General features: G+C 36.8%; 1 protein-coding gene across 2 annotated transcripts in view; it reads right to left on the bottom strand.

Annotated features, from left to right (window-relative positions):
• The window catches only part of LOC120539682 (FYVE, RhoGEF and PH domain-containing protein 4-like), a 343,618-nt gene that overhangs the window by 187,431 nt on the left and 142,062 nt on the right, over positions 1 to 14,125 (bottom strand). For both annotated transcript variants that reach the window (XM_039770027.1, XM_039770026.1), the window contains exon 2: positions 1,280 to 1,369. In XM_039770027.1, coding sequence (XP_039625961.1) covers positions 1,280 to 1,369 — 90 coding nt within the window. The remainder of the gene's footprint in view (positions 1 to 1,279; positions 1,370 to 14,125) is intronic.

Below are 14,125 nucleotides of genomic sequence, written 5' to 3'. Positions count from 1 at the left end.
CAGTCCCACCACCAACATCATAAAGCCCCCAGCTTTGCAATAAATATTTTCAATGTTAAACAGTCAGTCAGCCAATGATAACATTTTGCCTTTTCTGTCACCTGCATATACTTCTGATGAGCAGCTCAAGGAACTGTCTTATTTATGATTTATTGACAGGTGCAGTTATTAAAAAGGAGCACATTTACTGGCTCATTAAGCTTTCTATTAACCATTACAGCAAGTTATCGTAACCTGCACTCACCATTCCTTGGAGGTGCTACCACCCTATCTTGCATTTTGTATGCAACACCCCTTAATGTGATCCATTTTTGTAGTATGTGCATACCACTTTTTTGTTTTCTGCTGTTGACCTTTTGGTGTCACAGAGAGGCATGTGTGGTTGGTTTCAACAAAATGTTAAGTAGAATGTGACAGTTTTGTTATAGACCCACTGAAGAGGATTTAACACAACTTGTAATGGGCTTTAAAACAACTTCTTAAGGAAATTCCCACTCCACTTTTGTCTTCTGAAAATGATTTTGTTTTGTCTGGAAGCATTCATATAATTTAAAGCCCCAGATATATTATGGTAGTAAATGTAAAGAATATTTGGAAGCAAAAACATTTTATTAGTGCTAAAGCTATCTGCATATTCCCAAATCATTAGTCTTGTATTATTTCCAAAAACAAAAGTGATAGATGGGCAGCATGGTGGCACAGTGGTAGCACTGCTGCCTTGCAGTAAGGAGACCAGAGTTTACATCCTATGTCCTCACTGTGTGGAGGTTGCATGTTCTCCCCGTTTCTGCTTGGGATTTCTGCAGGTGCTCCAGTGTCCTCCCACTACCCAAATACATGCAGATTAGGTGATCTGGCGACGTTAAATTTGCCCTATAGTGTTTGGTGTGCGGGTGTGTACACTCTGCGATGGACTTGCACCCTCTCCAAGGTTGGATCATGCCTCGAACCCTATGTTAGTTAGGATAGACTCTGGCCCCTCTAGCGACCCTGGTCTGGAATAAGCAGGTTGGAAAATGACATGGCAAAAGTGATAGATGAAGATGGCTCATTTCCATAAAGCAACATTAAAATCATGTTAATGTGTCTTTCAAATAAAGCTTAATCTTAAACTCCAAAGCAAAGAACAAATAAGGGGCACTGTTTCCAGGTAAATGTTAGATGTCACTTAAAGTGAACTGCTTTATAGTACTACTTTTTCCTTTACCAAACAGTAGCATAAGACATATTTATTTCTTAATTTTAAAACATTTGGTTTGAAACACAAAACCACAAATACCTTTCACAGGATCAATTTTCAGAATGATGCAGTCTCCTTCATCTGAAGATTTCTGACTGGAAGCACAGCAATGTTGTTTATCCTTTCTTTCTGAAAGATAAGCAAGAACCAAAACATTAACAAATAACAGACTACTATCAGAGTTTTATGCTGACATGGAAAAGGTGCTAAATAAATAAAATGTACTGTTTTATTATGTAAACTAAACTTGACAACAGATCTGATGATCACCTCCTGAGCTAAAATGTGAGGGTCAGCAGATACCCTTCATCACCCATACCCTGACACTGATGTTTTATGCGTTAACTAGTTTTCACAGTCAGTCTTCATTTCATTAATGTATTGTCATTTTTTCAGCATTCATTCATTCACATCCAGTCTCGCTATATCCTGAGCAGGGCCATGGGGGAAGCTGAAGCCTTTAGGGCACAACGCAGAAAGCAGCTCTGGAAAGCTCTGGAAAGCAAAAGGAAAACATGCTATGGTGGTATCAGAGAAAATATTTCATTAAAGAAACATCCAACCCAAAAATAATACTTTGTCTAAGTCCATGTGCCTTATTGTGATGGTTAAGAGAAATTTTAATCTCATGTTTTCATGTAGAAAGGAAGTAGGAAAATTCAGTTCATGATTCAATAGTCACTGTAGGTGGCCAATGCAGGACAACAGCAAACAATATCAAAATGTCCATGAGAGTGTCTGGAGTTGATTGGTGTATGGGAAATCGCACATTGTCCATGTTGCATAATCCACATGCAAACTCATCAACTCATCACAAATACATAAATGAACATTTGAATCAAAGATCTGCTTCTCCCCTGATTCTTTTGTGAAAAGCACAGACTTGTGGGAATGTGATGTGTACTATTTATAAAGTTTATAAAGCATGCTGTTTTTTCCAGATATGCGAACAATATTTTAGCAAAAAATGCAGGTTTTTACTAGGAGTTTGACTGGATAATGCATAGCCATAAGCATCTATAACACAACGAAAAAAAATGAAGGGTCTCCTGAAATCAATCATGAAGCCCTCCAAAGTGGAACCTCTATAAAGTCCAGAGCAAGTCCCAAAATAAAAGAAGGCATGTGTTGGCATTTTTGATTTTGATGTGTTGACACTGAAAGTATTGCATTGTGTCCCAGGCATTTCCTGAGTAATTAGCAAACTGTATATGATTTTGTAAAAAGCATTTCATACCCAACACCACAGACTACCATGTGATGAATTGTACATGGCACTGAGGCAAATGTAATTCCACATATTAAAATAACATAAATTGGAGGGCTCGATAAGCAGATAGTCTATCAAACCTTGTTATTTTAACTGAACTGACCAAAAGGAAACACAGCACTCTTGAAAATGCATTTCTTGACACATAAAACTTATAGCACATCAGCAAAGATTTCTGCTTTACAATTTCACAATATGAATCTAGTTTGACAAGTGAGCATTTTAAAGAAATCAAACTAAGAAAAAAAAGTGGAACTGCCCCCTCTGAAACACTTCTCAGTGTTTGCTATAAAGGAAGTCAAGATTAGATGTGCTATTTCTTTAGGCAAGTACGCACTTTTTTCACACTGATGCATGGAGGTTTTTAACACATCACATAGTTCCGCAGAGTGTCCCAGTAAAGAGACTGTAAAGTGAACTACAAGAATGAGAAGCCTATGTGTAGTTTGTACAAAAGTATATTTGCAAATTTTCATGAGTTGATTGAGCTCAGGTTTGGGAAAAAAACATAAAAAGAACTGGCTTTTTAAAATGAGTTTTTCAAATTCTCATAATTCCAGTGCAGTGTGAATGTACAGACATAGTGACTTTTGGTTCAGGTTTGCACCATATTAGCAGTACACAGTACAAAATTTACAAAATTATAAGTCTACAAATTTAGAACATTTTGGAAAGCTGGAGCACATATTATTAAACAAACTCTTAAACTTCAATATTAACACAACAAGTGCAATATGGACATAGACAGTACATTTCTTTCTACTTTTGAAGCCATTGTACTATTTTTATAAAAAAATATTACACAACAAAGAATTCTGGAACAAACAAACCCTTCTAGTTAGACACAAGAACGCTTAATTGCTTGTGCATTCATATGCTACTGCTCTTTATAAACAAGTAAAACAAATACAAAAAAATGTATGCCTTCATTAACAACAAATTCCCTTTTCCAGTTACATGAGCAGCTGACAAAAACACCTACATTTTCAAAATCATAACCCTAATTTCAGACTACAAGGACTCAATATATAAAATACAAAAAAATGTAAATAAGACAGTGAAGTTTCAAATTATTTATCTACAATTACTCACAGAAAGCAGACGCCTTGAGAGTTCACAGCACAACCTCGAAATGACAACGACTTTACTATAAAAATGTTTCTGCCTTTTACTTGTTAAGAAAGAGAGTGAGGAAAAAATGAGGAACCAGCTTTCTAATTCCTGTCAGTTCAAAACCATAAAGTTATATAAACACACAATGGACAAACGGTACTAAATGCAGACCAAAGAAAGGCAAGACAAAGCATGTATTTTAAATGAGCTAGTGTAAGAGTGTGGCTTTCAAGATATCAGATTATCACAAAAAATGATAAAATTATTGCACTTCCTCATTAAATGCTGCACTAACAGAAACTATCAAAAACACTGCTGAAGCAGTAGTTTTTATATAAGGTCATGGAAGAGACAAGTATGTTGTGCTGACCAGTACATTTAAATTTCTCAATAACAACCAAATCAAAGTTTCATTAGTAATTTGTCTATGTTGTGGAGGGCTCAGCTAAGAAAGAATTTTAGATGTAAAGTCTTCTTAGGTGTCCATGAAAAGCACAATGGAATCCAGTATTTTATATGTTAAGAACAAATTAACCGAAATGCACATTCAAATCAATCAGAGCATTGAATTATTTTGATTTGCATCATTCTGCATCTAGAAAAAACTGCCACCCCACAATTTTAGTGTCATTGGTTTTAATCTTGGTCTGGTAACTGTAAAAAATCTCCAAATTCTCCTTGCAGTCTAATGGTATTTCACTGGATTCTCCAGGTTCCTCCTACATCTAAATGACATACTAGTTAAATTAACTGGTAATCCTGAACTGTACTGGTATGACTATGTGTGACTATTTGCATGACATAGTACTGCCACAGATTACCATCCTCTCCAGGATTTGTTTCGACCTTATGGTCAGTGCTGTTGGGTTATCCTGAAACAAATGTGTTTTAGCTTCTTTTCTTGAATCTGATATTTAAGTGGATGATCAGAAAATGTTGTTAATTTGCCAATTTAGCTCTCTATGGCAGCAACCTTATACTGTACACTGTAGAAATGAGACAATCGGAGGTACAACAAAAGTGGGAGAGATATCTAAGAAAGTACAGAAAAGTAGATTGAAGTGGTATGGACATGTGATGGGGAGAGTAAATGAACACAAGGGCAAAAGAGTGATGGGAATGGAAGTAGAGGGTAAGAGTTTGTGAGGAACGCCAAAGCAGAGGTGAATGGATAGAGTACGAGATGATTTGAAGAAAAGGGGTCTGTCTGAGGAAGAGGTGCAGGAATGAGCTGTTTGGGAAAAGCTGATCAAGCACATTGACTCCACACAGAAGTGGAAAAGGATGAAGATAAAGAAGAAGAAGGGTGAAAGCCACTGACTAAAATCTATGAACAAGTGAAGTGAAAAGATATTGTGTGCTAAATCTGGAACATGACATGTCACCTTCAGCACCCAGTGGCTGAATGAATAAAAAACAAACTTGATGAAGATAGAATGCATCTATAGATAGTCTACTAGACTTACATGATCAGAATACTACCATTATTGACTATTTCAGTAACTGTTTCACAAATATGAACTTAATAAAAGTCTTTTGGGCTGTCAGCTTGACGGTCATCAGATTACCCAGCAACTGAAGTGTAATTTCCAGTGAAACGTCTATCATTAGTAATCTTCTGAAGAGTACAGCCAAAGACACAAATCATCTCAATAACACATTCCATTCACCACAAAATTTCTAAATGTTAGCTATATTGTAATACATTAGTTTTAATTATTTAATTATGGAATTTTGTTTAATGAAAAAAGTACAATGCAGTTCCCAAAAAGCTGAGAAGTAATGCTATTTGAGAGATCTCAATGTAATCTTTGAATAGAGCAAAAATATTGCACGGGATAAATGTGCATTGAATGAAACTGTATAGATTTGAACAGTAAGTTTTATCATGTCATTTTCAAACCTGCTCAATCCATTTCAGGGTCATGGAGGAATTGGGCCTATTCTGACAGCAGTGTTCACATAGCAGAAAACATCCTTGAAAAAGGCAGCAGTCCATCAAAAATCACACTCGCACACACACTCAAACTCAAACTCACGAAAGGGTCAAATTGAAATTGCCGGTTAATCTAAAATGTCTATCTTTGGGAAAGTGGGAGGAAAACAGTAGTATCTTAAAGAAAAAAAGCATTCATACTTGGAGAAAACATGCAAACACCACACTGCCACTTTTCAGGCACTAGATTCAAATGCAGGCCACTGGATCCATGAAACAGCAACAGAACCACTACACTACCATACCTCCCATAATAAGTTTTATTAGGTTAATGTGAATAATATTAAATCTAAATAGCACACAACAACTGAAAGGTACATTCATACTTTAGTCATATTATTAACACTAAGCACAAAAGAGTATTATCAAGATATCATAGCAAACAATCAAAATGCACAAAACAAAAAAAGATCATAGATAGTGGTCCTCAGGCCCACATTTTAATATTCATGTATGACAACTTAGAGTTACATATCGGTAACTGTGATCACTTGAAATTTTTAACTTTAAAGTTCAACTAGTTATCTACAAGAAGGCTGAAACAATGGTAAAGTTCCCTGTCACAATGGTGTTTAATAATAAGGCATAAGTGTTCATTGATTTTCCTTCAACATTATAAAAACATTAGCTGGAAAAATGAGCGGCGGGTGATTTGGAAAAGTGCTGCCAATTTGTTTTTTGCTGGCTTATCATTATACCAGGATTTGCATTCTTATGCATGCAATTGTCTGAGGCAGTCACTTGACCACAAACCCAGATGTCACAGTTCTGATAATACATAGTAACTGTACACCAGGACTCTTGTTCGAGAATGAATGCACCATGGGACACACAAGACATGGGAAACATGCAGCACTTGGTAAACTCCATGGGATTTATAAGAGGAAATGTCTTATGCCCAGCCAGCTGTTTCTTTGTTACAATATTGCAAACTTGCTTGAAACTCTGTCAAATGGTATTGAAAAACAATCCATTCAGCCATTTCCTTAACCTACTTTGCTAGGACAGGGTTGCAGGGCAGCTGGAGCCTATGCCAGCAATTCCAAACCTCTAACCACTTGTTTATGCCATTTGCAGTTTGGGAAAATGACAGCATCAGTAAGCAGTAAATTCTGTCTACAGCATTTTGTAGTGCTCTGTATAGCTGCTTTCAATCATGGAAACATTTTTTTTCATTGCCTCAGTTTATAGCTTCTGTAACTAGATAAGGTTTGGCATTTGATCCATAAACTCTCAGAATAAGGCATCATGCAGCCATACTAATGAGATTTTTTCACATTAATTCTGTCTTTTCAAAGGTTTTATTGCTTTCCTATTTCTTTCCCTCCAACACCAATTACTACTTTTGGTATTATTGCATCTAAATTACATACCCAAAAAAAAACAGCTATTATTCTGCTTATGCAATAAAGAAGCTGTAAGTGGCTAAACAGTAGTGTAGAAGTGTATATTGCATGTAATGTCAAGGACACCATATCAATGAATAACTCTTTTATAGAAGAGAGAAGCAATCATTAAAACAATCTATTTCAGTTTGCCACTTCTGTTTTCTTCTACTTCAAAAAGCAGAAATCCCCATAAACTCCTTAAATGTAAACAAATGATAAGGCAAAGATAAACAAAATTAATCACAGCATGTGCAACGAAAGAACATCAGTTTCCCATTCAAACACATGCAATCAATATTTGTGAATTCCTTTTCCTTACACCTTTGAAGACCACAAAAGGTTAGTGTATCTGGGAAGTCTGTCCTCTGCACCATACCAAGACGCAGTTTAAATACTTAATTACTTATTTAAACAGTTACATCAGGTAAAATAAAAATGAAACTTCCTCAAGCATCCCTAAAGGAGGCAGGTGTTTTTTTCGGATTGTTTAACTGATACCATTCTAGATGCCCCATCTTGCCATATACTGGTTATAATAATTCTTTACATTTATATAGTGCTTTTCTCACTACTCAAAGTACTTTTCATTGTGAGTGGGGAATCATTTAAACCACCACTAATGTGTAGCATCCACCTGGATAATGTGATGGTAGCCACCTGTGTTGCCAGTATTCTCACCATACTTAAGCTATTAGGTAGTGAAGTGGTGAGAGAGAGAGAGACAATTAGAGACAGTGGATGATAAGAGGTCAAAGGGACTAGGCCATGGTGAGCCATTTAGCCTGGACATTGGTAGATACTCTGCTTTTTACGAAGGATGCCCAGGTATCTTGTTACCACAGAGAATCAGGACCTTGGTTTTACGCCTCATCTGAAGGACAGCGCGCCATTTTTATAGCACTGAGTCCCCATCACTGCACTGGGGCATTAGGACCCACATTCCGAACACAGTGTAAACACCCTTTGCTGGCCTCACCAACATTCCTTTCAACAGCAACATAAGCTTTTCCTAGATGGTCTTCCATCCAAATACTGGCAAAGCCCAAACATGCTCAGCTTCAGGTGGGTGACCTCTTCTGAAGTGCATGCGGTATGGCTGAATTTGGTCTATTACCTACCTACTGTTCTTGCTTCTCTTGCTCCACACTGAAATTCTTCTCCTTACCTTGGCCCTCCAGCAAACACACCTGCCTTACCCCAGTAGCCTAAAATTGCTGCCAACTGTTTGAGTCTTTTGAACAATCAAAGCATCTCAGAAACAGCATGGTAACCACATCAGCATTTGGAGCAAGGATCCAACCTTGGATGGAAGAAAGACACACTCATTCATTCCTGCATATTTTGAAATTCCATTCAACCTAACCTGCAATTTTTTTTTTAGAATGTGAGATGAAGTCAGAGAACCTGGGCAAATTCATTCAGACACAATGAGAATGTGTAAATTTCACACAGACAATGGCCGAGTCAGGGATCAAATCTACAACACTACCTCTTTTAAGGACTAGTGCTTCTGCTTATGCAATGTATACATTTTTGAGTAAAGGGGTCCCCAAGGGAAACAAAGAAAAAGACCAATTGATACATTTGCTATGTAAGCAAGAAATGATATTTACTGAAAATGGCTGCTGCAACACTTTCTAACTTTCTTCACTTTATTTCTAACAAATGTTTGTAACTAGCAGCAAGAGCCACATTTACTACACACAAAATTCTTTACACTAAATAAAACCATACAGCATAGGAAATGAACCCCAAGTTGATGATGAAGAAATACAAGAATTGTAGATGCATGTTTTCCTTGTTTCAGCCAGCTAAAGTGATTTTTGCTGTCCATTTACAGGACTAGACCCAAGTCTGCATCCTACCCATTACTGGAAGCAACTCACAATTAGAGAGCTGGCCATGTGAGACCCCGTGATCTTTTCTGCACAGAGCCTCATATTTTGCTCATGCCACCTCTTTCACATTTTCTGGTACTTGGAACTAATTGTCCACATAAACTGCCAAGGGTTAAAATCCTGCTGACATCCAAAAGTACAGGTTGTTCAATAATGCAAACTGATAATTTGCTAAGGGTAGATAGTCTAAATTTCATATGAGGTGATTACAACGCATGAAAACTAAGAAAAAAAAGATTTCTTCTGACTGATACAAGTAAAGTTTCTGCTGTTTCATACTAACATGTTTTTTGAATAATTTAATTCAATGCTGCACCCAAGGACTCTTCAGTTAATCCAACTTTACTCCTGGTTAGTAACATTAATACACATCAATGTTTGATTTTTATGTGGGAACAAGACTGAATGAGCTATACTGGAGGCTTAAAATGAGCAAATAAATGAAGACGCTGGCAATCAGCAATCCTAAAACCAGTGGGGAGAAGGAAACAAAAAATGGTAATAGTATAAAAAAAATGTCAACATACCAACATACAGAAATAAAAAGTGAAATTTTATGTGTGTACCTTATTGTCAAACTGTCACCTCCAACATAAACACGGAAAAAAATTAAAACTCTTAAAGATTTCACTTATGGACGTCACTGTATGCATGCAATTGCTTCACTGAAAATGGAGAATGCTGTGTCTACTTCGGGACAGAATATGCTGCAATGAAATGCTAGTTTATGATTCTTTCATTACAGTGTATGACCGGGAACAAGTATAAAACAAGGAGAAGATAAAGAGACTATTGTTCAGTGCTTTCATTTCTGTATTAAAGAATTTAAATACCACAATGCTTCATGAATATGGCAATTTATCATGCCAAAGAAGCCGTGCCATGTCATTATAATTCAGGGCCACATCCTGACATTACTTAATTCTTACTTTTAAAACCCATTATTAATAATGGTCCAGAAAAGAAACAGATTATACAACCATCCAACAAAATAATGCATGACGATATTTGGTAAGGAAACTCGGTTTTCTGTTGAGATGCTCAGCATTAATTAAATCTTGTATGCAGCAATATGTCTTAAGCAAATTGCCAAAAATAAGGTTACTAAAATTAAAAAAGCATGGGCTCTGAAGATTGTGTTCCCACCTTTTATATAGCCTGGTTAATATACTTCCTTCTGTTCCTCTAAAGAAGAAGTACATTTGCAAATATTAGTTTAGAAATCATGAAACAAGCAAGTCACTGCAGAGTTTAAGAAGCAGTGCATGAAACTAACATTACACAGGGGAAGCAACCCCAAGATTGCAACACCCCACCAGTATAAATTTCTGCAGAAGAATTTCATCTCTGACACCTCATATTGAAGTTAAAGGATCTACAAGCTTAAACCAAGAAAGAGGGGGCTTACTGCAATTGGGTGGTAAGTCACTAGGCTATTTTAAGAAGCCAAAGACACTTTTGTGTTCAATATGGTACTGCCTGGACATGACACTGTATGATCATTTTGGGACAAATGACATTGTTAAAAGTGATTTGGCAATTCTGCAGAAATAACTTCAAGAGGACTCTCGAAAACTCTACACTAGTGTGGGTAATATAAATGACATCAAGAAATCAAGTTGGTGGTAAGCTTTAAATGGTAAATGGGTTAATTAAAGTAGCATTCCTGGTACCAGTCTTTTGTCCTTTTTTACCACTAAATTCTTTTGTCTTTAATGGTTAATTATTTTCAATTTCCTGTGGAGCCAAAAGGACTTGGCTTAATATGAAATTAGGGCCCTCAGGTGCTGCACCTACTAGGGGTGCAGCAGCCTGAGAGATATAAAAAAACTCATGCTTTCTAAAGTTCTTTGCTAGAACACTGGTTAATAAAGGCTCCTCAGCAATAAGGTAATTGTTTATCTTGAAAGATTATGATTTTGGACATTTAGTTTTAAGTCTTGTTAAATAGGAATTACTTTAAGCGTATTATTTTCCCTTGGTTCATTCAGACTTTAAAAAACTGCCCTTGCCTTACTTTGATTGGATTTTTTTCATGTTTTCTTTCATCTTTGTACTTTTATTCTTTTCCTATCACTTGATCCATGGTAATTGTACTCCATTATTCTTCTAATTGTTCAGTAAATAAATGATAAATTTACTGCTGGCCCTGTTTTTGAGAGAGTTTTAATGGTTTTGGCCTGTCCTTTGAGTAGCATAATAACAAATGAATTTTAAATGGAAAAGAAGATAATAGGAATAAGAATAATGGTTGAAGTGTAAGTGAAATGGGTAATAATTTTAAAGTATATGACCTCTAGTTGGAGGGGATGTCAAACTTGACAAAAAATCAGTTCCTGATCTTGTTGTCTCAGCATTAAACAACCAGAAAACACATTGTATGTCAGCTTAGAAAACTATGTAACAACTGTGTGTGTTATATTCTCCAGTATACTTGAAAATAGTCTAACTTCGAGTAATGGGCTGAAATGTTTTAAATATCATAGGCAACTCAAATTAATTTAATTACATTTTTGTTTTAAACAAATACCATCAAATCAAAGTCCAGAAGCTAAAGGAGGATAGTGCGAGAATTAAATTTGCTGACATGTTGGTAGCAAAAATAAATGCGGTTTAGAAAGCAGCTGGGGTGAATACAAAGTGGGAAGAGATGAAAAATGACTTTTATTGAAAACAATGGAATAAATCTGAGGATGGGAAAATAGGCCACAGAAAAACATGGAGACTTGGTAGTGAAATGCTGATATAGTGATGGCAATTGAGGAAAAGAAGAAGAGGTGCTATAAGAAGTGGTAGAAAGAAAAGGAGAAGGTGAAAAGGCGATCTACTGTATAAGGAAGCAGAGCAAAATGTTAGAAACATAGTTACAAAAGTGGAAGAAGCCAGGAGTTGGAAGATTGCAAAAGTGGGTAGGAGAATGAGGAAGGAAAGAGAAATGTATTCAGGATCACGAAACAGATGGTAAAAGAATGACTGGAACGCAGTATGAGTAAATTGGTCAAAAAATACTCAACAGAGCATCATAACTGATAGATGGGATTAAGGATGCCAGAAAGAAATAAAGGACGAAGGGATAAATGAGGGGAACATAAGAGATAATGATGTTGCAAGAAAACAGAAGGACCAAGCTGCAAATATTTGAAAGAGTAGGTTGCAAAAGTGCTGAAGAAGATCAAGGTAAATAAAGCACTAGACCTAACAGTGTTGGTGTTAAAAATGCTAACATATTGATTAATAGATAAGTGCACAATGATTGTGTATGAACTGAAGAAATGTGCTTATTCCCATATACAGATTAAAGAGTGACCCACTGAAGCATGGGTCATTTTGTCAGATGGAATGAAGGTAGTTGAGAGAGTGCTAGAGAAAAGAGTCAGACAACTGCAGTTGGGTTTCATACCTGAGAAGCAAGAAACAGATGTTATCTTTGATGGTAGGCAAATGGAGGAAAAGCATAATATCAACACAAAGATAGTTGTAATACGCATTTGTAGATCTGGAGAAGGTGTCTGACTGGGTGCCAAGAGAGGTGGTAAGGTGGGCTCTGAGAAAGTTGGGTATGAACAAACAGTGTCTACAGTGATGTCGATGTATGACGAAGCATAGGGGTGTCAGACTCCAGGCCTGGAGGGCCGCAGTGGGTGCAGGTTTTCATTCTAACCCTTTCCCTAATCAGTGACCTATTTTCAATGCTAATTAACTAATTTTCCCTTCATTTTACTAGCCCTGTTTTTTAAGGATTCAGTCCTCTGAATTGATTCTTTTCTTCATTAAATGGCAGCCAAACAGAATGAGATATGAAACGAGCCGACAGATGACCAGCTAAACTGGGGCTTCAAACTCCAACCAATCTCTTAATGAAATGCTGATTCTTGCTTTTAATTAAGCCCGGTATTTAATTCCATGGCTTGTTGCTGTTCTCTTTCTGCCACAGCAGACATTTCCAAAACTTAATTTTTCTGTTTTTTCTAAGAACATCGTCAAGATGTTTGGGTGACCTAGGAGATCAACCTTACCGAGACCTTCACCTTTCTTTATTTCCACATATTGTGTGATGGGCACAGGTGAGCTGGTCATGTGGCAGCTCATTTTGTGTCTCATTATTGTTTGGCTACTAATTAAGGAAGAAGTGGCAACTAATGGGCCTGAGTCAAGTTAATTAAAACTAAGGCAAATGAAGTTAATTAGCAGCAAAAACGGCTCACTAATAAAGGAGATGGTTAGAATGAAAACCTGCAGCCACTGCGGCCCTCCAGGACTGGAGTTTGACACCTGTGGCATAAAGGATGGCTAGGACAGTATATGGGAATAGTAAGAGTTTTGAGATGAAGGCGGTGCTGCACAAAGGGATCCATTCCAAGTCTGGTTCTTATTACAGCCGATGGAAGTGATAACCAGAGAAGTACATGAAGGCTGAATACTAATGACCTTGTATTGATGGCAAAAAGTGAAGCAGAACTGAAAAAGAATAAACTGCAATGGGAAGATGGCTTGGAAGAAAAGACTTCAGGTTAAAAGCAGGAAAGACCAAGGTGATAGTTGAAGGTGTACGGGGTAAGAAGCATGGAAGAGTTGGTTACATGGCCATGTAGCATGTGCAGCAGAGCTGTTGGGGGAAACTTAATCAAATATATGGGCTGTAAAAGTGGTTAAATCAAAGATGTAGCGCTGTGAAGCACAGTCTGCAGGTAATGAGTGCAACATTTATATCTCTCTATTATAATAAAAAAATCTTGGAAGACTAGACTTTTTATCCCGCGATGAGATGTGCTCTTTTGAAGAGAGACACTTTCATGTCACGCAAGATGAGACTTTGTGCCAAGAGATTTAGCCATGCCCAGGGCCAGAAATAAAAGACAAAGAGTAGATGACAAAGTCGAACTTCGTAAAGAATTCAAAAATGTTGGCGTGATACACTTGCAGAGCAGGTTGGAGATAATGGAAGTACGAAAATTCGAAAGTCTCAAAAAAATGATTTTAAAGATCGAATTAGTGCAAACGGAAATTATTACTCAGTGAAATAACGTAACAGCGAAAAGAGATCAAACATATTGTTCGGATTTAAACTTTAAGTTGGAGACTTGTAGATCGTCTAATTAGTGTTGCATTCAGGGAAAAGTAGTGTTTCTTCCCAATAAAGAGGCATATCCATGAGAATTAAAAGATTGGTTGTTTGGTGAAAGTGAAATCCCGCAAGAGAAAATTTCAAGCCCCACGAGA

This window comes from Polypterus senegalus, chromosome 11, assembly GCF_016835505.1.
Source record: "Polypterus senegalus isolate Bchr_013 chromosome 11, ASM1683550v1, whole genome shotgun sequence".
NCBI classification, from domain to species: Eukaryota; Metazoa; Chordata; class Cladistia; order Polypteriformes; family Polypteridae; genus Polypterus; species Polypterus senegalus.
Note: the sequence above shows the minus strand (reverse complement) of the source record. Positions and strands in the feature narration are given on the sequence as shown.